A 25899-nucleotide genomic window follows, 5' to 3' on the forward strand; every position below is an offset into this window, starting at 1 on the left:
CAGGTTCTAATACAGTTACAGAGTTCGTTTTGATTTATGAACACTCGCTGAAACACTTTCTTTCTTTTGAATGTTTGAACACTTGAATCGGTTGAGTTGGAGAGGAGCTAGGCGCGGACATTCAATGTGGAATTATGGATTTTTGTAGGTTTTTGGCAATTTTTCTACATTCAAAGATCTATATCTCAGGTTCTAATATAGTTACAGAGTTCGTTTTGATTTATGAACACTCGCTGAAACACTTTCTTTCTTTTGAATGTTTGAACACTTGAATCGGTTGAGTTGGAGAGGAGCTAGGCGCGGACATTCAATGTGGAATTATGGATTTTTGTAGGTTTTTGGCAATTTTTCTACATTCAAAGATCTATATCTCAGGTTCTAATATAGTTACAGAGTTCGTTTTGATTTATGAACACTCGCTGAAACACTTTCTTTCTTTTGAGTGTTTGAACACTTGAATCGGTTGAGTTGGAGAGGAGCTAGGCGCGGACATTCAATGTGGAATTATGGATTTTTGTAGGTTTTTGGCAATTTTTCTACATTCAAAGATCTATATCTCAGGTTCTAATACAGTTACAGAGTTCGTTTTGATTTATGAACACTCGCTGAAACACTTTCTTTCTTTTGAATGTTTGAACACTTGAATCGGTTGAGTTGGAGAGGAGCTAGGCGCGGACATTCAATGTGGAATTATGGATTTTTGTAGGTTTTTGGCAATTTTTCTACATTCAAAGATCTATATCTCAGGTTCTAATATAGTTACAGAGTTCGTTTTGATTTATGAACACTCGCTGAAACACTTTCTTTCTTTTGAGTGTTTGAACACTTGAATCGGTTGAGTTGGAGAGGAGCTAGGCGCGGACATTCAATGTGGAATTATGGATTTTTGTAGGTTTTTGGCAATTTTTCTACATTCAAAGATCTATATCTCAGGTTCTAATACAGTTACAGAGTTCGTTTTGATTTATGAACACTCCCTGAAACACTTTCTTTCTTTTGAGTGTTTGAACACTTGAATCGGTTGAGTTGGAGAGGAGCTAGGCGCGGACATTCAATGTGGAATTATGGATTTTTGTAGGTTTTTGGCAATTTTTCTACATTCAAAGATCTATATCTCAGGTTCTAATACAGTTACAGAGTTCGTTTTGATTTATGAACACTCCCTGAAACACTTTCTTTCTTTTGAGTGTTTGAACACTTGAATCGGTTGAGTTGGAGAGGAGCTAGGCGCGGACATTCAATGTGGAATTATGGATTTTTGTAGGTTTTTGGCAATTTTTCTACATTCAAAGATCTATATCTCAGGTTCTAATATAGTTACAGAGTTCGTTTTGATTTATGAACACTCGCTGAAACACTTTCTTTCTTTTGAATGTTTCAACACTTGAATCGGTTGAGTTGGAGAGGAGCTAGGCGCGGACATTCAATGTGGAATTATGGATTTTTGTAGGTTTTTGGCAATTTTTCTACATTCAAAGATCTATATCTCAGGTTCTAATACAGTTACAGAGTTCGTTTTGATTTATGAACACTCCCTGAAACACTTTCTTTCTTTTGAGTGTTTGAACACTTGAATCGGTTGAGTTGGAGAGGAGCTAGGCGCGGACATTCAATGTGGAATTATGGATTTTTGTAGGTTTTTGGCAATTTTTCTACATTCAAAGATCTATATCTCAGGTTCTAATACAGTTACAGAGTTCGTTTTGATTTATGAACACTCCCTGAAACACTTTCTTTCTTTTGAATGTTTCAACACTTGAATCGGTTGAGTTGGAGAGGAGCTAGGCGCGGACATTCCATGTGGAATTATGGATTTTTGTAGGTTTTTGGCAATTTTTCTACATTCAAAGATCTATATCTCAGGTTCTAATACAGTTACAGAGTTCGTTTTGATTTATGAACACTCGCTGAAACACTTTCTTTCTTTTGAATGTTTCAACACTTGAATCGGTTGAGTTGGAGAGGAGCTAGGCGCGGACATTCAATGTGGAATTATGGATTTTTGTAGGTTTTTGGCAATTTTTCTACATTCAAAGATCTATATCTCAGGTTCTAATATAGTTACAGAGTTCGTTTTGATTTATGAACACTCGCTGAAACACTTTCTTTCTTTTGAATGTTTCAACACTTGAATCGGTTGAGTTGGAGAGGAGCTAGGCGCGGACATTCAATGTGGAATTATGGATTTTTGTAGGTTTTTGGCAATTTTTCTACATTCAAAGATCTATATCTCAGGTTCTAATACAGTTACAGAGTTCGTTTTGATTTATGAACACTCCCTGAAACACTTTCTTTCTTTTGAGTGTTTGAACACTTGAATCGGTTGAGTTGGAGAGGAGCTAGGCGCGGACATTCAATGTGGAATTATGGATTTTTGTAGGTTTTTGGCAATTTTTCTACATTCAAAGATCTATATCTCAGGTTCTAATATAGTTACAGAGTTCGTTTTGATTTATGAACACTCGCTGAAACACTTTCTTTCTTTTGAATGTTTCAACACTTGAATCGGTTGAGTTGGAGAGGAGCTAGGCGCGGACATTCAATGTGGAATTATGGATTTTTGTAGGTTTTTGGCAATTTTTCTACATTCAAAGATCTATATCTCAGGTTCTAATACAGTTACAGAGTTCGTTTTGATTTATGAACACTCCCTGAAACACTTTCTTTCTTTTGAGTGTTTGAACACTTGAATCGGTTGAGTTGGAGAGGAGCTAGGCGCGGACATTCAATGTGGAATTATGGATTTTTGTAGGTTTTTGGCAATTTTTCTACATTCAAAGATCTATATCTCAGGTTCTAATACAGTTACAGAGTTCGTTTTGATTTATGAACACTCCCTGAAACACTTTCTTTCTTTTGAGTGTTTGAACACTTGAATCGGTTGAGTTGGAGAGGAGCTAGGCGCGGACATTCAATGTGGAATTATGGATTTTTGTAGGTTTTTGGCAATTTTTCTACATTCAAAGATCTATATCTCAGGTTCTAATATAGTTACAGAGTTCGTTTTGATTTATGAACACTCGCTGAAACACTTTCTTTCTTTTGAATGTTTCAAAACTTGAATCGGTTGAGTTGGAGAGGAGCTAGGCGCGGACATTCAATGTGGAATTATGGATTTTTGTAGGTTTTTGGCAATTTTTCTACATTCAAAGATCTATATCTCAGGTTCTAATACAGTTACAGAGTTCGTTTTGATTTATGAACACTCCCTGAAACACTTTCTTTCTTTTGAGTGTTTGAACACTTGAATCGGTTGAGTTGGAGAGGAGCTAGGCGCGGACATTCAATGTGGAATTATGGATTTTTGTAGGTTTTTGGCAATTTTTCTACATTCAAAGATCTATATCTCAGGTTCTAATATAGTTACAGAGTTCGTTTTGATTTATGAACACTCGCTGAAACACTTTCTTTCTTTTGAATGTTTCAACACTTGAATCGGTTGAGTTGGAGAGGAGCTAGGCGCGGACATTCAATGTGGAATTATGGATTTTTGTAGGTTTTTGGCAATTTTTCTACATTCAAAGATCTATATCTCAGGTTCTAATATAGTTACAGAGTTCGTTTTGATTTATGAACACTCCCTGAAACACTTTCTTTCTTTTGAGTGTTTGAACACTTGAATCGGTTGAGTTGGAGAGGAGCTAGGCGCGGACATTCAATGTGGAATTATGGATTTTTGTAGGTTTTTGGCAATTTTTCTACATTCAAAGATCTATATCTCAGGTTCTAATATAGTTACAGAGTTCGTTTTGATTTATGAACACTCGCTGAAACACTTTCTTTCTTTTGAATGTTTCAACACTTGAATCGGTTGAGTTGGAGAGGAGCTAGGCGCGGACATTCCATGTGGAATTATGGATTTTTGTAGGTTTTTGGCAATTTTTCTACATTCAAAGATCTATATCTCAGGTTCTAATACAGTTACAGAGTTCGTTTTGATTTATGAACACTCGCTGAAACACTTTCTTTCTTTTGAATGTTTCAACACTTGAATCGGTTGAGTTGGAGAGGAGCTAGGCGCGGACATTCAATGTGGAATTATGGATTTTTGTAGGTTTTTGGCAATTTTTCTACATTCAAAGATCTATATCTCAGGTTCTAATATAGTTACAGAGTTCGTTTTGATTTATGAACACTCGCTGAAACACTTTCTTTCTTTTGAATGTTTCAACACTTGAATCGGTTGAGTTGGAGAGGAGCTAGGCGCGGACATTCAATGTGGAATTATGGATTTTTGTAGGTTTTTGGCAATTTTTCTACATTCAAAGATCTATATCTCAGGTTCTAATACAGTTACAGAGTTCGTTTTGATTTATGAACACTCCCTGAAACACTTTCTTTCTTTTGAGTGTTTGAACACTTGAATCGGTTGAGTTGGAGAGGAGCTAGGCGCGGACATTCAATGTGGAATTATGGATTTTTGTAGGTTTTTGGCAATTTTTCTACATTCAAAGATCTATATCTCAGGTTCTAATATAGTTACAGAGTTCGTTTTGATTTATGAACACTCGCTGAAACACTTTCTTTCTTTTGAATGTTTCAACACTTGAATCGGTTGAGTTGGAGAGGAGCTAGGCGCGGACATTCCATGTGGAATTATGGATTTTTGTAGGTTTTTGGCAATTTTTCTACATTCAAAGATCTATATCTCAGGTTCTAATACAGTTACAGAGTTCGTTTTGATTTATGAACACTCCCTGAAACACCCTCTTTCTTTTGAATGTTTCAACACTTGAATCGGTTGAGTTGGAGAGGAGCTAGGCGCGGACATTCAATGTGGAATTATGGATTTTTGTAGGTTTTTGGCAATTTTTCTACATTCAAAGATCTATATCTCAGGTTCTAATATAGTTACAGAGTTCGTTTTGATTTATGAACACTCGCTGAAACACTTTCTTTCTTTTGAATGTTTGAACACTTGAATCGGTTGAGTTGGAGAGGAGCTAGGCGCGGACATTCAATGTGGAATTAGGGATTTTTGTAGGTTTTTGGCAATTTTTCTACATTCAAAGATCTATATCTCAGGTTCTAATATAGCTACAGAGTTCGTTCTTTTCTATTATAATGATTTGTGATACTTATTTAATGGATTCGATGCGAGCGAAGCCGCAGGTAAAAGCTAGTTTCAAATTAATTTTGGACGATGAATTATTTTATGGAAAAACTTTTTATTTTCTATAAATGATAAGTTCGTTTTTGAATAATCAATTGCAACAAACAAAAAAAGTAGTCAACGCGAAACTAGAAGATCGAGTAAATAAATTGTGATGTCAGTAACAGCTGCTGGTTCTTTGCTTCAATTTAATCAGAATTTTCGATATAAGAAAAAGTAATTTAGTCTCGTTAATTACAGAGAGTAGAGTGGAGGATTTTTTTGAAATTGGTGTCGGCAATTATGACTAAAAACTCTTTAAAATTGAAAAAAAAAAAGATTAAATGCCATTAATCGCGATTATTAAAGAGAGTGAAAATTGGGGGAAAATTATCTTTATACCAAGTTACATCCCCTGGAACTTTCGAAAAATATTAATATCTTTGCACCCCTTTAACTTAGAATGATAAATAGATCTATTGAGGGGGGGTAATTAGGGCTGACCTACTAGAAGGGACTTTCGAAAATATATTATAAAAAAATCAATTTTTTCGAAAATTTACGCAATTAAGCAACACTTAGTTATTATTAGTAGTAAAATCATTTATATTATTGTGAAATTTTTGAATTTCAAGAAAAAATTTTGTGATATTTTTTTCAATTTATCTATATACGGGGTGGATAAGTAAAAACTGCCGTCAACAATATATTAGGAACGTTTTATATCACAGGAAAAGAAAATTATGTCAAAAATAGCTCCTAAAAACACGCGGGAAGTTTTTTGTGTTACTTGAGCAATTTACCTCTATACCAAGTTGCATATCGTTAAATTTAGGGTTCCCTTTTATGCCTTTGCTATTTATCGGTGACATCCTGTATATTTTATCCTTAAATATCGAAAAAAAAATCATTATTATACTCATCCGATGCGGTTTTTCACAATTCTACACTCGATTTGTCTCTATTTCTCTCGATTTGACAACGTTTCTATAAACTTGACAACATTTTACACGTCGTTTTATCTGTCACGGAATATCTGCGCTGAAAGACGAATTAATTTTTGTGGAATGAAGTCAATTATCTTTTTTCTCAGTACAACACTCTATTTTATTAGCTTCTTGAGTTGTCTTTCGATGTTTGCTGCTCCAAAACCCAAAATTAGTTCCCACTCTTTTTACAAAAAGCAAGTTGTAATATTTTATGGTACAGTTATTCTTGTCAAGTACTTTTTTGATCACGTTTTACCTTGTTATTTATGTTGTAGTCGAGGTAACCCTCTACACCTTCTCACACAAATTTACCTGTATATAATCCAGGTAATGTGGTATTGAAAAATAAAAATTTGATGCAGAATTTGATGATCGCTGCGAAGGGTATTATTGATTACAAAAGTTCGTTTGTAATCTCCAATTTTTACGGGATGTAACACGTTCGTGTTGCAGGTTCCCCTTAAACACGTGAATTTCTCATTTCATAATTGACAATTAAATTGAAATCGATATTCTAAATTTAAAATGATAAAACTGACCCCTATTCGTGTATGTTGCTGTAATTTACGGTTTATTGACGTATTTATGTCAATGCTTTCAGCCGCATATGTCAACTAACGACGAACTTATCATATTTGCTTCATTATTTATTCATGGTGCAGGAGACAGTGATGATGGATGATGATTTAGTACGGGTTAATTCTATAGCTAATCGATAACGTCAAAATAAAGCGGCGATGTATCAAATACACTATTCTAATCATTTACACTAATTGTTTACAAAATTTATCTTGACGACGACGCTTGACTTTGTTTACAACTGACTGTATCGTTGAGGAAAATCCATTTTTTTTTTCTTGATAGACTCGAGTCAAATACTCGCTATTCGACGATTATTTCATGATAAATTTACTGTCGTTTAAGTGCCAAGAAATTTCAATTAACTCTATTTGAATCAATATCTGTGTTTGATATTCACACTCGAGTTGAAGATGAGATACGAATTTACACTACAACGTCTATTGGAATAAAGGGAGGTCGATAAATACGTTACACGCTTGGAAATTATATTAGTCTAGTCAACGATATCCTTTGGAATAAACAGAACAAATCATATTTAGATTAGTTATAGCTGAAGTTCCTTCATGGTATTCCATTAATAATTGTGTTATAGTAACTTATAGTTTTTAGTTTCCAAAAACAAAATCTCATTTGTCTTTAGAGATCGTCATTTTTAGAAACCAACCGCCATACATCTATAGAGATAGTCTCGTAGAAAAACAAACTGTCATTTGTGTATAGAAACTGTCTTTTTCGAAAACAAAATGTCATTTGTCTCTAACGACTGTCGGTTTCAAAAATACATTGTCATTTGTCTTTAGAGATCGTCATTTTTAAAAACCAACCGCCATACATCTATAGAGATAGTCTCATAGAAAAACAAACTGTCATTTGTGTATAGAAACTGTCTTTTTCGAAAACAAAATGTCATTTGTCTCTAACGACTGTCGGTTTCAAAAATACATTGTCATTTGTCTTTAGAGATCGTCATTTTTAAAAACCAACCGCCATACATCTATAGAGATAGTCTCGTAGAAAAACAAACTGTCATTTGTGTATAGAAACTGTCTTTTTCGAAAACAAAATGTCATTTGTCTCTAACGACTGTCGGTTTCAAAAATACATTGTCATTTGTCTTTAGAGATCGTCATTTTTAAAAACCAACCGCCATACATCTATAGAGATAGTCTCATAGAAAAACAAACTGTCATTTGTGTATAGAAACTGTCTTTTTCGAAAACAAAATGTCATTTGTCTCTAACGACTGTCGGTTTCAAAAATACATTGTCATTTGTCTTTAGAGATCGTCATTTTTAAAAACCAACCGCCATACATCTATAGAGATAGTCTCATAGAAAAACAAACTGTCATTTGTGTATAGAAACTGTCTTTTTCGAAAACAAAATGTCATTTGTCTCTAACGACTGTCGGTTTCAAAAATACATTGTCATTTGTCTTTAGAGATCGTCATTTTTAAAAACCAACCGCCATACATCTATAGAGATAGTCTCGTAGAAAAACAAACTGTCATTTGTGTATAGAAACTGTCTTTTTCGAAAACAAAATGTCATTTGTCTCTAACGACTGTCGGTTTCAAAAATACATTGTCATTTGTCTTTAGAGATCGTCATTTTTAAAAACCAACCGCCATACATCTATAGAGATAGTCTCATAGAAAAACAAACTGTCATTTGTGTATAGAAACTGTCTTTTTCGAAAACAAAATGTCATTTGTCTCTAACGACTGTCGATTTCAAAAATACATTGTCATTTGTCTTTAGAGATCGTCATTTTTAAAAACCAACCGCCATATATCTATAGAGGCAGTCTCCTACAAAAACGAGCTGTTATTTGTCTCTAGAGACTGTCTTTATCGAAAACAAAATGTCATTTGTCTCTAACGACTGTCGGTTTCAAAAATACATTGTCATTTGTCTTTAGAGATCGTCATTTTTAAAAACCAACCGCCATACATCTATAGAGGCAGTCTCCTACAAAAACGAGCTGTTATTTGTCTCTAGAGACTGTTTTTTTCAAAAACAGTCTCTAGAGACTGTTTTTTTCAAAAACAAAATGTCATTTGTCTCTAACGACTGTCGGTTTCAAAAATACATTGTCATTTGTCTTTAGAGATCGTCATTTTTAAAAACCAACCGCCATATATCTATAGAGGCAGTCTCCTACAAAAACGAGCTGTTATTTGTCTCTAGAGACTGTCTTTATCGAAAACAAAATGTCATTTGTCTCTAACGACTGTCGGTTTCAAAAATACATTGTCATTTGTCTTTAGAGATCGTCATTTTTAAAAACCAACCGCCATATATCTATAGAGGCAGTCTCCTACAAAAACGAGCTGTTATTTGTCTCTAGAGACTGTCTTTATCGAAAACAAAATGTCATTTGTCTCTAACGACTGTCGATTTCAAAAATACATTGTCATTTGTCTTTAGAGATCGTCATTTTTAAAAACCAACCGCCATATATCTATAGAGGCAGTCTCCTACAAAAACGAGCTGTTATTTGTCTCTAGAGACTGTCTTTATCGAAAACAAAATGTCATTTGTCTCTAACGACTGTCGGTTTCAAAAATACATTGTCATTTGTCTTTAGAGATCGTCATTTTTAAAAACCAACCGCCATACATCTATAGAGGCAGTCTCCTACAAAAACGAGCTGTTATTTGTCTCTAGAGACTGTTTTTTTCAAAAACAGTCTCTAGAGACTGTTTTTTTCAAAAACAAAATGTCATTTGTCTCTAACGACTGTCGGTTTCAAAAATACATTGTCATTTGTCTTTAGAGATCGTCATTTTTAAAAACCAACCGCCATATATCTATAGAGGCAGTCTCCTACAAAAATGATTTGTCATTCATATATAGAGACTGTCTTTTTCAAAATCACTGCGTTGTTTAGAGGTTGTCATTTTCAAAAACAATTCGTCATTTGTTTTATAGTACTTCCGCGACACATTCATAAGTAATTCTAGTTTCTTATAGTTTTTTTTTTAATATATTTCCCATTTTGAAATCAATTAAATTCAAAAAAATAAAATACCTAAACTCATTATAATATATTTTCTTACAGATCTACATCAAATTCTTTCTTTCGTCTTCTCTTTCTTTTAAAATCATTTCTCTCAATTTTCTTTTCGTTTCCTTCGATTTTTCCAAATTTTTCTTCATTCTAGATAATCTTTCTTGTCTAAGACATCTCACCATTTGTCTATCGAAATCATTACAATAACCTACGAATTTTCTAAACGGATGTTCTACATGACATCGTCTTAACAAACCGATGATTCTATTACATTCTTCGTTATGTAAATGCGCCGAAAGATCCCCGTGCATCTTCCTGTAATAAAATTCTTTCCAAAAACGTCAATGTCACTATACAACAAATATTATATCGTCATATATCAAGTTGGTTACACTGGTTTGTTGTAGAATCTACGTGTCAATAAAAAACTTCGTATTCTAATAAAAGAAAAAACGAAAAATTAGACCCTATATCATTAAATATTGATGAAAGCTTTCGTTCGAAGGGATGAATCGGTATTAGAAGTGATTTAGTTAGGAAATTACTTGGAAATCTTGTTATGGACTCGACCCACAAATAAAATCGAATGTGACAACCATCGAACTTCTCGTAAATAGTCCGTGTAAGAGGTCATAACCGAAAACGTGGATCCCTTTTACAGGGTTGTATCTAGAATTTTAAAAATCAATTTGGAGTGATAAAAATTTATTATTACATTTCGTACAGTGTATATCCAAATCAATGTCGCCTCAAAGCTCAAGGAATGGTAAAACACTTGTTTAAATAGAGACAGAAGGAGCGTGGATTTCTCTTGGAAAAAGGAGATTTGTCGTTGTCGAGTATAATTAGCGACAGTACGACGATAAAAGAGATAAAAGGGGGATTGAACATTTTCAACGATTATGGTGCTTGAATACAAAGGGTTGTTTTCAGTTTATGTTTGACAGATAAGGGAGAGATAAAGTGAATTTTCTCAATTTTCCTCACGTTTCTATACAAAATTAATTACTTTTTAGATATTTGCAAAAATAAATAAATAGAAGTTGATCGGAAGAATGGATATTTCGGTTCGATTAATTCCACCTAGTGGGTCAAATCGTAGGTGAATTGATAAAGTATCTTACACGTGTTTGAATTTAATCGGTTAAAATTATGTCCTCGGTTCGACAATCAAAGTAGAAACGGTCTAAAATAATATACATACTAAAATAAGGCATTTTGTCTTTTTATTGATATGATAGAAAATTTAATGTCAGTAAATTGATAAAATACGAGATATTTCAAATTGGAATTGTTGAATTATCATCTAAACTTAAACCAGAGGATCTATTATTAAGTGAAATAATTTCAAAATATCTTGATATCAAATCATATTCATTAAAAATATTCTAAGCAATTTTCGACGTAGACCTATTCGTTCTTCTTTTATTACTGATCGATTTCGATTCTAAGAAATCACAAATCATTTTATGACTTTGGAAACTGTACTATAATCAACCATTTTTCCAGAAACGTATTTTTCTTAAATAAACCTCCATTTTTCTTTAGAAACTGTTTTTTTTTTAAAAACAAACTGTCGTATGTTTGTAGAGGTATATTTTTTCGAAAACACACTGTCATTTGTCTTTAGAGACGTTTTTTTTCAAAAACTAATTGTCGTATGTTTATAGATGTACGTTTTTTCGAAAACACACTGTCATTTGTCTTTAGAGACTGTCTTTTTCAAAAACAAACTGTCGTATGTCTGAAGATGTATATTTGTTCGAAAACACACTGTCATTTGTCTTTAGAGACGTTTTTTTTTCAAAAACAAACTGTCGTATGTCTGAAGATGTATATTTGTTCGAAAACACACTGTCATTTGTCTTTAGAGACGTTTTTTTTTCAAAAACAAACTGTCGTATGTCTGAAGATGTATATTTTTTCGAAAACACACTGTCATTTGTCTTTAGAGACGGTTTTTTTCAAAAACAAACTGTCGTATGTCTGAAGATGTATATTTGTTCGAAAACACACTGTCATTTGTCTTTAGAGACGTTTTTTTTTCAAAAACAAACTGTCGTATGTCTGAAGATGTATATTTGTTCGAAAACACACTGTCATTTGTCTTTAGAGACGGTTTTTTTCAAAAACAAACTGTCGTATGTCTGAAGATGTATATTTTTTCGAAAACACACTGTCATTTGTCTTTAGAGACGGTTTTTTTCAAAAACAAACTGTCGTATGTCTGAAGATGTATATTTTTTCGAAAACACACTGTCATTTGTCTTTAGAGACTGTCTTTTTCAAAAACAAACTGTCGTATGTTTGTAGATGTATATTTTTTCGAAAACACACTGTCATTTGTCTTTAGAGACGTTTTTTTTTTCAAAAACAAACTGTCGTATGTTTGTAGATGTATATTTTTTCGAAAACACACTGTCATTTGTCTTTAGAGACGTTTTTTTTTTCAAAAACAAACTCTCGTATGTCTGAAGATGTATATTTTTTCGAAAACACACTGTCATTTGTCTTTAGAGACTGTCTTTTTCAAAAACAAACTGTCGTATGTCTGAAGATGTATATTTTTTCGAAAACACACTGTCATTTGTCTTTAGAGACTGTCTTTTTCAAAAACAAACTGTCGTATGTTTGTAGATGTATATTTTTTCGAAAACACACTGTCATTTGTCTTTAGAGACGTTTTTTTTTCAAAAACAAACTGTCGTATGTCTGAAGATGTATATTTTTTCGAAAACACACTGTCATTTGTCTTTAGAGACTGTCTTTTTCAAAAACAAACTGTCGTATGTCTGAAGATGTATATTTTTTCGAAAACACACTGTCATTTGTCTTTAGAGACGTTTTTTTTTTCAAAAACAAACTGTCGTATGTCTGAAGATGTATATTTTTTCGAAAACACACTGTCATTTGTCTTTAGAGACTGTCTTTTTCAAAAACAAACTGTCGTATGTTTGTAGATGTATATTTTTTCGAAAACACACTGTCATTTGTCTTTAGAGACGTTTTTTTTTCAAAAACAAACTGTCGTATGTCTGAAGATGTATATTTTTTCGAAAACACACTGTCATTTGTCTTTAGAGACTGTCTTTTTCAAAAACAAACTGTCGTATGTCTGAAGATGTATATTTGTTCGAAAACACACTGTCATTTGTCTTTAGAGACGTTTTTTTTTCAAAAACAAACTGTCGTATGTCTGAAGATGTATATTTGTTCGAAAACACACTGTCATTTGTCTTTAGAGACGTTTTTTTTTCAAAAACAAACTGTCGTATGTCTGAAGATGTATATTTTTTCGAAAACACACTGTCATTTGTCTTTAGAGACGGTTTTTTTCAAAAACAAACTGTCGTATGTCTGAAGATGTATATTTTTTCGAAAACACACTGTCATTTGTCTTTAGAGACGTTTTTTTTTCAAAAACAAACTGTCGTATGTCTGAAGATGTATATTTGTTCGAAAACACACTGTCATTTGTCTTTAGAGACTGTCTTTTTCAAAAACAAACTGTCGTATGTCTGAAGATGTATATTTGTTCGAAAACACACTGTCATTTGTCTTTAGAGACGTTTTTTTTTCAAAAACAAACTGTCGTATGTCTGAAGATGTATATTTTTTCGAAAACACACTGTCATTTGTCTTTAGAGACGGTTTTTTTCAAAAACAAACTGTCGTATGTCTGAAGATGTATATTTGTTCGAAAACACACTGTCATTTGTCTTTAGAGACGGTTTTTTTCAAAAACAAACTGTCGTATGTCTGAAGATGTATATTTTTTCGAAAACACACTGTCATTTGTCTTTAGAGACGGTTTTTTTCAAAAACAAACTGTCGTATGTCTGAAGATGTATATTTTTTCGAAAACACACTGTCATTTGTCTTTAGAGACTGTCTTTTTCAAAAACAAACTGTCGTATGTTTGTAGATGTATATTTTTTCGAAAACACACTGTCATTTGTCTTTAGAGACGTTTTTTTTTTCAAAAACAAACTCTCGTATGTCTGAAGATGTATATTTTTTCGAAAACACACTGTCATTTGTCTTTAGAGACTGTCTTTTTCAAAAACAAACTGTCGTATGTCTGAAGATGTATATTTGTTCGAAAACACACTGTCATTTGTCTTTAGAGACGTTTTTTTTTTCAAAAACAAACTGTCGTATGTCTGAAGATGTATATTTTTTCGAAAACACACTGTCATTTGTCTTTAGAGACTGTCTTTTTCAAAAACAAACTGTCGTATGTTTGTAGATGTATATTTTTTCGAAAACACACTGTCATTTGTCTTTAGAGACGTTTTTTTTCAAAAACTAATTGTCGTATGTTTATAGATGTACGTTTTTTCGAAAATACACTGTCATTTGTCTTTAGAGACGTTTTTTTTCAAAAACAAATTGTCGTATATTTGTAGATGTATATTTTTTCGAAAACACACTGTCATTTGTCTTTAAAGACGTTTTTTTTCAAAAACTAATTGTCGTATGTTTATAGATGTACGTTTTTTCGAAAACACACTGTCATTTGTCTTTAGAGACTGTCTTTTTCAAAAACAAACTGTCGTATGTCTGAAGATGTATATTTGTTCGAAAACACACTGTCATTTGTCTTTAGAGACGTTTTTTTTCAAAAACTAATTGTCGTATGTTTATAGATGTACGTTTTTTCGAAAATACACTGTCATTTGTCTTTAGAGACGTTTTTTTTCAAAAACAAATTGTCGTATATTTGTAGATGTATATTTTTTCGAAAACACACTGTCATTTGTCTTTAAAGACGTTTTTTTTCAAAAACTAATTGTCGTATGTTTATAGATGTACGTTTTTTCGAAAACACACTGTCATTTGTCTTTAGAGACTGTCTTTTTCAAAAACAAACTGTCGTATGTCTGAAGATGTATATTTGTTCGAAAACACACTGTCATTTGTCTTTAGAGACGTTTTTTTTTCAAAAACAAACTGTCGTATGTCTGAAGATGTATATTTGTTCGAAAACACACTGTCATTTGTCTTTAGAGACGTTTTTTTTTCAAAAACAAACTGTCGTATGTCTGAAGATGTATATTTGTTCGAAAACACACTGTCATTTGTCTTTAGAGACGTTTTTTTTTCAAAAACAAACTGTCGTATGTCTGAAGATGTATATTTTTTCGAAAACACACTGTCATTTGTCTTTAGAGACGGTTTTTTTCAAAAACAAACTGTCGTATGTCTGAAGATGTATATTTGTTCGAAAACACACTGTCATTTGTCTTTAGAGACGTTTTTTTTTCAAAAACAAACTGTCGTATGTCTGAAGATGTATATTTGTTCGAAAACACACTGTCATTTGTCTTTAGAGACGGTTTTTTTCAAAAACAAACTGTCGTATGTCTGAAGATGTATATTTTTTCGAAAACACACTGTCATTTGTCTTTAGAGACGGTTTTTTTCAAAAACAAACTGTCGTATGTCTGAAGATGTATATTTTTTCGAAAACACACTGTCATTTGTCTTTAGAGACTGTCTTTTTCAAAAACAAACTGTCGTATGTTTGTAGATGTATATTTTTTCGAAAACACACTGTCATTTGTCTTTAGAGACGTTTTTTTTTTCAAAAACAAACTCTCGTATGTCTGAAGATGTATATTTTTTCGAAAACACACTGTCATTTGTCTTTAGAGACTGTCTTTTTCAAAAACAAACTGTCGTATGTCTGAAGATGTATATTTGTTCGAAAACACACTGTCATTTGTCTTTAGAGACGTTTTTTTTTTCAAAAACAAACTGTCGTATGTCTGAAGATGTATATTTTTTCGAAAACACACTGTCATTTGTCTTTAGAGACTGTCTTTTTCAAAAACAAACTGTCGTATGTTTGTAGATGTATATTTTTTCGAAAACACACTGTCATTTGTCTTTAGAGACGTTTTTTTTTCAAAAACAAACTGTCGTATGTCTGAAGATGTATATTTTTTCGAAAACACACTGTCATTTGTCTTTAGAGACTGTCTTTTTCAAAAACAAACTGTCGTATGTCTGAAGATGTATATTTGTTCGAAAACACACTGTCATTTGTCTTTAGAGACGTTTTTTTTTTCAAAAACAAACTGTCGTATGTCTGAAGATGTATATTTTTTCGAAAACACACTGTCATTTGTCTTTAGAGACTGTCTTTTTCAAAAACAAACTGTCGTATGTTTGTAGATGTATATTTTTTCGAAAACACACTGTCATTTGTCTTTAGAGACGTTTTTTTTTCAAAAACAAACTGTCGTATGTCTGAAGATGTATATTTTTTCGAAAACACACTGTCATTTGTCTTTAGAGACTGTCTTTTTCAAAAACAAACTGTCGTATGTCTGAAGATGTATATTTGTTCGAAAACACACTGTCATTTGTCTTTAGAGACGTTTTTTTTTCAAAAACAAACTGTCGTATGTCTGAAGATGTATATTTGTTCGAAAACACACTGTCATTTGTCTTTAGAGACGTTTTTTTTTCAAAAACAAACTGTCGTATGTCTGAAGATGTATATTTTTTCGAAAACACACTGTCATTTGTCTTTAGAGACGGTTTTTTTCAAAAACAAACTGTCGTATGTCTGAAGATGTATATTTTTTCGAAAACACACTGTCATTTGTCTTTAGAGACGTTTTTTTTTCAAAAACAAACTGTCGTATGTCTGAAGATGTATATTTGTTCGAAAACACACTGTCATTTGTCTTTAGAGACTGTCTTTTTCAAAAACAAACTGTCGTATGTCTGAAGATGTATATTTGTTCGAAAACACACTGTCATTTGTCTTTAGAGACGTTTTTTTTTCAAAAACAAACTGTCGTATGTCTGAAGATGTATATTTTTTCGAAAACACACTGTCATTTGTCTTTAGAGACGGTTTTTTTCAAAAACAAACTGTCGTATGTCTGAAGATGTATATTTGTTCGAAAACACACTGTCATTTGCCTTTAGAGACGGTTTTTTTCAAAAACAAACTGTCGTATGTCTGAAGATGTATATTTTTTCGAAAACACACTGTCATTTGTCTTTAGAGACGGTTTTTTTCAAAAACAAACTGTCGTATGTCTGAAGATGTATATTTTTTCGAAAACACACTGTCATTTGTCTTTAGAGACTGTCTTTTTCAAAAACAAACTGTCGTATGTTTGTAGATGTATATTTTTTCGAAAACACACTGTCATTTGTCTTTAGAGACGTTTTTTTTTTCAAAAACAAACTCTCGTATGTCTGAAGATGTATATTTTTTCGAAAACACACTGTCATTTGTCTTTAGAGACTGTCTTTTTCAAAAACAAACTGTCGTATGTCTGAAGATGTATATTTGTTCGAAAACACACTGTCATTTGTCTTTAGAGACGTTTTTTTTTTCAAAAACAAACTGTCGTATGTCTGAAGATGTATATTTTTTCGAAAACACACTGTCATTTTTCTTTAGAGACTGTCTTTTTCAAAAACAAACTGTCGTATGTTTGTAGATGTATATTTTTTCGAAAACACACTGTCATTTGTCTTTAGAGACGTTTTTTTTTCAAAAACAAACTGTCGTATGTCTGAAGATGTATATTTTTTCGAAAACACACTGTCATTTGTCTTTAGAGACTGTCTTTTTCAAAAACAAACTGTCGTATGTCTGAAGATGTATATTTGTTCGAAAACACACTGTCATTTGTCTTTAGAGACGTTTTTTTTTCAAAAACAAACTGTCGTATGTCTGAAGATGTATATTTGTTCGAAAACACACTGTCATTTGTCTTTAGAGACGTTTTTTTTTCAAAAACAAACTGTCGTATGTCTGAAGATGTATATTTTTTCGAAAACACACTGTCATTTGTCTTTAGAGACGTTTTTTTTTCAAAAACAAACTGTCGTATGTCTGAAGATGTATATTTTTTCGAAAACACACTGTCATTTGTCTTTAGAGACTGTCTTTTTCAAAAACAAACTGTCGTATGTCTGAAGATGTATATTTGTTCGAAAACACACTGTCATTTGTCTTTAGAGACGTTTTTTTTTTCAAAAACAAACTGTCGTATGTCTGAAGATGTATATTTTTTCGAAAACACACTGTCATTTGTCTTTAGAGACTGTCTTTTTCAAAAACAAACTGTCGTATGTTTGTAGATGTATATTTTTTCGAAAACACACTGTCATTTGTCTTTAGAGACGTTTTTTTTTCAAAAACAAACTGTCGTATGTCTGAAGATGTATATTTGTTCGAAAACACACTGTCATTTGTCTTTAGAGACGTTTTTTTTTCAAAAACAAACTGTCGTATGTCTGAAGATGTATATTTGTTCGAAAACACACTGTCATTTGTCTTTAGAGACGTTTTTTTTTCAAAAACAAACTGTCGTATGTCTGAAGATGTATATTTGTTCGAAAACACACTGTCATTTGTCTTTAGAGACGTTTTTTTTTCAAAAACAAACTGTCGTATGTCTGAAGATGTATATTTTTTCGAAAACACACTGTCATTTGTCTTTAGAGACGGTTTTTTTCAAAAACAAACTGTCGTATGTCTGAAGATGTATATTTTTTCGAAAACACACTGTCATTTGTCTTTAGAGACGTTTTTTTTTCAAAAACAAACTGTCGTATGTCTGAAGATGTATATTTGTTCGAAAACACACTGTCATTTGTCTTTAGAGACTGTCTTTTTCAAAAACAAACTGTCGTATGTCTGAAGATGTATATTTGTTCGAAAACACACTGTCATTTGTCTTTAGAGACGTTTTTTTTTCAAAAACAAACTGTCGTATGTCTGAAGATGTATATTTTTTCGAAAACACACTGTCATTTGTCTTTAGAGACGGTTTTTTTCAAAAACAAACTGTCGTATGTCTGAAGATGTATATTTTTTCGAAAACACACTGTCATTTGTCTTTAGAGACGGTTTTTTTCAAAAACAAACTGTCGTATGTCTGAAGATGTATATTTTTTCGAAAACACACTGTCATTTGTCTTTAGAGACTGTCTTTTTCAAAAACAAACTGTCGTATGTTTGTAGATGTATATTTTTTCGAAAACACACTGTCATTTGTCTTTAGAGACTGTCTTTTTCAAAAACAAACTGTCGTATGTCTGAAGATGTATATTTTTTCGAAAACACACTGTCATTTGTCTTTAGAGACGTTTTTAATCAAAAACAAATTGTCGTATGTTTATAGATGTATATTTTTTCGAAAATACACTGTCATTTGTCTTTAGAGACGTTTTTTTTTTCAAAAACAAACTGTCGTATGTTTATAGATGTACGTTTTTTCGAAAAGACACTGTCATTTGTCTTTAGTGACGTTTTTATTAAAAACAAATTGTCGTATGTTTGTAGAGGTTATCTTTTTCGAAAACAAATAATCATTTGTTTTCAGAGGCAGTAATTTTTAAAAACCAAACTGTTATTTGTAGTTAGATACTGTTTTTATTAAAAACAAGGAGTCATTTATCTTCGGAGACTTTCTTTTCCCAAAAAAAAACTGTCACTTGATTTAGAGAATGTCATTTTTAACAACAAATCGTCATTTGTCTTTAGAGACTGTACTTTTTTAAAAACATACTGTCATATGTATTTAGATATTGTCTTTCACAAAAATAAATCGTCAGTTCAGAGATTGTGTTTTTCGATATTTGTCTTTAAAAACTAACTTTTCAAATTGATTGTGTTAGAATGTTTTCAAAAATGATGGCGACACGCATTTTGTACTAAAAAAAGTAGTACGAATATGTTAAGATAAAATTTGAGCAACATTCTAATGTAGTGAGTGTATGCTTAATATTTTTAAAAAAGAAAGTTCAACTTTCATAGAGGGCATTAGTTACACGGTTTGTACCAAGTAGTATTGAACATAACTTTTTAAAACTAAATATTCATTACAAAATTGCCTATAGTTTCGGCAAAATTGTAAAAAACGTATATAGATACATTCTTCTTTTTCGATTTTGAAAATTTTCTATTCATAAAACTCAGACGTCACCTTTTAGTAAAACATTTAGTAAAATTTTTCGCATTATTGAACTAAAATAATCGATAATAATTTTGAAATCTGGCAGAGATTTTGAAACTTATATAATGTACATCACTTTTTATCTATTTGGTTAGCGGTGTTTTGTGATACAAATTTTCCTCTTTGATCCGGAAATACGGGTTATAACCGAGAATAGATAAAAATAAAAATGATAAATTATCGTATTTCATAACTCGAATGATTATTTGTGCTTTGATAATGTAGTACATAAACATCAAAAGTTTTTTTTTTCATTTTTTACAGAATCAATGAGGATGCGTGATGGGGAAAAAGGATTTATCCTGGAAAAGTTATACGTTAACAACCACCATATTGATCAATTTCGTTCTTGGAGGAGGAAACGCACACGTCAGAAAAGTAAACTCATGAAATATTCATAAAGTCCAATTGTTTACAAATATTCTTTGTTACAGAAGGACATCGAATCGAGTTTACAGGACATACACGACGTAGCGATCGCTAGTTTAGGAGATTTTTGCAACAATCAACAATTTAAATCACTTACGGTTCCTTTGGATACCCTCAAATTCGAATCTATTCGACAGAAAGCTGATTTAGCAGCTACATTGTTGCAAGATTTAGGCGTGGCTCATCATAACGGTAAATGCCGAACTATATTTCATTGTTAAAAACTTATTTTCGAATTTTCGAGAGAATAATATGGAAATTTCAATAATATGATGATATTTTTATCGTATCTTCCTTTAATATCCTTTTTTATTGTGCTTTTGAGTGAATCGATTCGTCACAACTTTAACTCTTATCTATACAAAACGATTTTTGTAAGACTTCGTAGGGAATTCATCAGGATTAAAAATTCAACGAACTAGCTATTTTATTATATAAATCTTCACTTTGCAACATACCACAATCTTCTATGGATCGATAAAAACCCCATACATCTCTCGTAGATAGTCTAAATCTGGTGCAAACTACCCTTACGAAAGTTTAAGATCCACCCTGTGATTTCTGGTTATTCTTTGACTCAAAAAAGTCGAAGTTTCACGAAAAAATATGAGATAGTAGAAGAAATCTATCAATTTCTTAAAATACCAAAAATGTAGGTGGTTATTACTTCGACTATACATACGAGGGTAGTCTGAAAAGTTTCCTACCTTAATTTATCGTTTTTATAGTACGATTTACAGTTTCGGCGTTAACATCTTCGTTGGCACAAATTAAGTCCAGGTTTAAGATATGAAAAGTCGGAAAATGCTGAAACAATTCATGCAATGTTGTCTTTTTCTTCAATAGGTGGCGTTTTGATCCAATAATTGTACGTAATTATCGTTGTTTATGGTTTTTTCTTTTATAACATATTATATATATAAAATAATGCTTCAACTTTGTCAAACAACTTTCTAAAATCAATTGTACGACTGCACATCATTAATTTGTTATGTTTGGTCGATTGTGAGTGAGTTTTTGGGGTGTTTATCGCCCTCTATAATCATTTCCTCGTCGTTTAAACTTTTCATACCATTTTTCAACGTTTAGTTTTCCTTTAGTATAGTCAAAATAATGTTTATCGATACAAGCGTTGGTTTCAGTGGTGTTTTTTGCGAAAAACGCAGTCGTAGGAATCCATTAAAAATTTTAAATTTGATTCCAAGGTTACCATTGTAACCATTGTACCATTGAAAGTTGCGTTTTGAGTGTTCCATGTAGTGAAAGTGACAGTACCGCAAAACACTTTTGGAGCGCTCTGGAGTAGCCACTTCAACGTTGACAGTTGACAGTTTCACTTCGATGGTTTTGCATAACCTTAAATTTTTAATTTTCTGAACGAAAAATTTTACTGTTCGAAAAACAGTACGAGCTCTTTATGAAGTGGTGTCACCAGAAAAAGGCGAAAAACCCAACGGAAAACGAAGTGCTCCCTTATTTTTCAGAAAAATCTAAAATTTGGAAAAGTCTACATTCTCGATGTTTATAATTCTCTATCATTTATTTTCTTTTCTCAGTGTAATTGAAAATTTTTTGGATCGTATGCGTCGTTTAAAAAATGTTGTGTACGCCGAGGTTGAAGTACTAGAGACTCGTCCAAATAGCACTTTCAGTCCTTGACATACAAATAACTATTAACCGATTCAATTCCGTTAAATTAAATCAATAATAATTTGTTTTTAGTCGTTGCTTGTTTATTTTTAAAATCCGTATCTCAATTTTTGTATCAAATCCTAACGAAGCGTTCATTTGAGAAAAAAATCGAGTTCACCGCCGTAAATCGATAAGCCATACTCGTATCTCTAAATATGGAACAAAATTAAAAAGAAAACTTCTTCATGATGATGCCAATTGAACTAGAAGTCATTAAAAAACTGTTTATTTATACCCAGTGCTTATATTTATAAACAAACAACAAATAAATCAATTTTTAACACTAAAAGTATCGTGTACTTGTAAAATTTCCTCTAAATTATTACATTCCTTGTAAGGACTATCCGTTTCCTTCTTTTCGTTCGTTTTCATTTTGTTCTGTCTCACCCTCAATTCCTGTATCAATTCTCTATTACTCGATAAACTGTCAGTTCTAACGACGCCTTTGACAGTCGGTTTAGGTATCAATCCTTGACCGTAAGGATTTATGTATATCGGAGTTTGTCCGTTCAAAGGATTATAATCCAATTCTTGTAAAGGACTTTTTAATATAGAAGGCGGTCTCATAGTTTCCAGGTAACCTTTTTGACTGGTACCCCTGTAATTTTCCTCGGTCAATTCCGGCTGAAAATTTATACCGTCTCCGTTTTCTTTTGGCGCCGATATATTTTGATAATAATTGTCTTTTATATTTTTTATATTACTGATATTCGTGTAATCGAAATGTAGAAAATCCTTTGGGGAATTTAAAAAAACCGGCGATTTCACACTTAATTCCTCCGATGATGGGGTTAACGCAGTTTGTGGGGGTTGTAAATTGTACATCTTCGAATCGGGTTCGTCGTATCTAAAAATTAAAATAAAATAAATACTCAATTTTTTTTTTTAAATTCTATTATTATTACGATAGGAATTTTGAAATATATTAACCAAATAGCGACGTCTTCAGTTCGGGTTTCAAACTCGAACGAGATTGTTATACCACCCTAAATAGACGTAATAACGTCGAAACTAGTCATTACTTATAAACTTTCCTTGCAATTGCGAACCTTACGGATGTTAATATCGATCGATTGACAAAGGGCGTAAGATTTTTTACAACTTTATTTTATTCAATCACGAACTTTTTGAACTGTCCTCGTGCAATCTATATAATATCGAATGGTGATTGCCATGTATATATATATATATATATATATATATATATATATATATATATATATATTTATATAGCGTCAAAAATGTACATTATTCATGTGTTTTGAAACCAAACATAATGTCCAATGAATATTAAGTAGGGAAAATCCCTGCGCACATAAGGCATTGTAGCTAAAAAAATTTTGTATAAATACGAAATTGACGTTGAACTGTTACGTAATACATAAAGGGTGTTTCACAAATAATCAAGCTTTCGTATCAAGATTAAATGTTAATTTGATACTACTTTTGAAACACCCCTTGTAATATAAAAAATAAAAACAATTTTCGTACCTAACGGAACTTATGTCTGATCCATCTTCTGAACTGTATTTCGTTATATTAGAACCGATTTCTTCGGCCCTAATCATTTTTCTTTCTTGTTGTTTTTTCAAAGATTGTAATAATTGTCGATTGATATCGAATTCTGTATTGGAAGGTGGTCGAGAAAACGGGGCGTAATTAGGCGTTATAGTACCTAAAAAAATTAAAGTTTATTAAGATTCTTAGCATCGTTTTAACAATTCTTACCGTAAATATGTCCGGAATGAGTTTCAATAACACCCTTCCGCTTACCGTTATCGCTGTGTTGTTTCTTGAACATTTGATTGTACGAACAATCTGCCTCGTGATGCCATAGATCTGTACCGAATTTTAAACGCGTCGGACATCCCCTATTTCTAAAAACGCACGGAAAAACGATGATATTTGACAACGTTTCGTACGCAGTATTCCTGACGCAATCCTTAGGCGTTCCGTTCGAATGTATACAACGATGACAGATATTTCTGCCGTCACTTCTGATAAAAACTGGATCGCAAGATAAATAACCTTGACATTGGAAACATTTTATATCTTCCAGAAGCCTTTCTGGTATTGGAATAAGTCGAAGATCTATATAATTATAACAATTGATTATTTATTTTTAATATTTTAGATCGAAACACTCACCGCCGAAAGGCATCTCCCTTTTTCCTTTCAAATAAGCCCTTGGGTGTCTCCAAAACAACCCGCATCCGCCGTTGTACGAACATTTCTCTTCATGATCGAAACATTCGTCCCAACGTAAAATCCTCGGGCAATGATCCTCCCAATATCGACAAGGATATAGAAACATCGAAGCTAAAGCTTCGAAAGATGTGTTGCGATAAATATTTTTCGCGAAATTTTTGCATCTGAAATAATTTCGTTAAATCAAATATGAAATGAAAACATTTTCAAACCCACCTTCCGCACAAGACATTTTCCCCGTCCGGGATGACGTAAACCGGTCCGCAGCTGACGACATTTTGACAATTACGACAACGTAATTCTCTTAAAATGGAAAATGGAATTGTCGGAGGTCTTATATTCATCTGAAAATCACGTTTTAAACGAATTTCAATAACAACATTTACAGATTTTGTCATAGCTTTTAACATTCCACATTAAACCGTATCTGAAATAAACGAAAACATCTTCCAGTTCACCAGGAAGTCAGTGGCATTCGCTGTTCCATCATCACGTTTTAGAATAAAATACGGGAATGAAAAAGTTCTAGAATCAAATTATCAATATAAAAACAAAAATTTTTAAAGTTAATTAAGCACAACAGTCTCTGGTAATTTTAATGGTTGTAGGCAAATTTTTTTCGAAATTTTGAACCAAACTTTTGTAGATTTAGATTCAGACTGTTAATTAGAAAATGTTTTGGGGTTTTAGTAAATGTATCTGATTCGTAAAACAAATAATTCTCCGTAGAATATTGACAGCTACTTGACAGCTGAACGATAGGGTAATTGTCGAGGAATATAAGGGAGGTTTTCGTGGTGATTACTAGCATTCGAAGGGGAGGAATTGAGTTAATAGCGATTCAGATGATGATAGATCATTAAAAATTATCGTAATGCTTTTGAAACCTTTGTTACGAGGATTTGTGGTGCCACAGTCAAATTATCGATCGATTGTTTAGTTTTTTTATCTATACGGGTAGATTAGTTTTTTAAAACTTTGAGATGCATTAATTTATCGTGTTATCAATAACAATATATTATTATATCTAATGTAGATAATAATTTTTTTATTTATTTTGAGGATTATTACAGTCATACCTATTTTTATGGATGAATTAATACGAGTTTTATCCCTTTAGCCCCATTTTTTTTCCTATAATTCTTAGTCTGATTTATTGTAAACAATAATGAAAAAAATACGTTTTACAACGTCTTCCGGTATTCTACTAGTTATTTTTCTTGTATTCCGTTACCTGTGTCTTCACCTCAACTTGTGGTGTCCACTTCAAGATCTGTTTAGGTATTTTTCGTAATTTAAATTTATACACGACGTAGAAACTGACACCGCATAAGCGTTCTTTTGATAGCCTCTTCTAACCTCACTAATTCAATCCGTCAAACGTCAAATAAGTTTGACAATTGAATTATTTGACTCGAGAAAAATGACATACGTGTGTGTTAGGTATTAACTTCTTATATATTGAATTGTAATGTAAAATTTTAATTTCTACTTACTTTACAAGTTCGAAATATTATTATTAAGCACGCACATCGTAAATTATAACACAAAATCCACTAAAATTGAAACACATGTTCATATTAAACGCACGGCCGATAATGTTCGTAAATTAAAGCAGGCGTGACTGCGTATAAACTATACTAAATATGTACTTAATCAGATAAGGATGCTATCAATTTATATATCTACGTAAATTCGTTATGATTAATCAAAATAATTTTTATCAGCCCAACAATTCATGATATCTATAATATGTACGCTTTAAACGAATAGGCCAAGCCTGTACTGTGTCTGAAATTTAGTCAATTACATTTGTCTTAAGTTGAAGTGAAAAATTTTCAAATTTTGCCCCATCTATTTCTCGTTTGACAAATTTAATCTTCAGGAACTAGAATGT

At 32.1% G+C, this 25899-nt stretch overlaps 2 protein-coding genes across 3 annotated transcripts in view; one reads left to right on the plus strand and one right to left on the minus strand.

Annotated features, from left to right (window-relative positions):
• The window catches only part of LOC130894988 (probable G-protein coupled receptor CG31760), an 82399-nt gene that overhangs the window by 49058 nt on the left and 7442 nt on the right, over nucleotides 1-25899 (plus strand). For both annotated transcript variants that reach the window (XM_057802074.1, XM_057802073.1), the window contains exons 2-3: nucleotides 19938-20051; nucleotides 20108-20294. In XM_057802074.1, coding sequence (XP_057658057.1) covers nucleotides 19956-20051; nucleotides 20108-20294 — 283 coding nt within the window. In that variant the 5' untranslated portion in view covers nucleotides 19938-19955. The remainder of the gene's footprint in view (nucleotides 1-19937; nucleotides 20052-20107; nucleotides 20295-25899) is intronic.
• LOC130894990 (uncharacterized) lies at nucleotides 22005-25698 on the minus strand. The gene is given in 5 exon segments (XM_057802076.1): nucleotides 22005-22641; nucleotides 23286-23469; nucleotides 23523-24166; nucleotides 24219-24346; nucleotides 25499-25698. Coding segments are annotated over 4 exon segments (1533 nt in total). The 5' UTR covers nucleotides 25499-25698; the 3' UTR covers nucleotides 22005-22064.

The sequence above is a fragment of the Diorhabda carinulata genome, chromosome 6, assembly GCF_026250575.1.
Source record: "Diorhabda carinulata isolate Delta chromosome 6, icDioCari1.1, whole genome shotgun sequence".
In the NCBI taxonomy this organism is placed as follows: Eukaryota; Metazoa; Arthropoda; class Insecta; order Coleoptera; family Chrysomelidae; genus Diorhabda; species Diorhabda carinulata.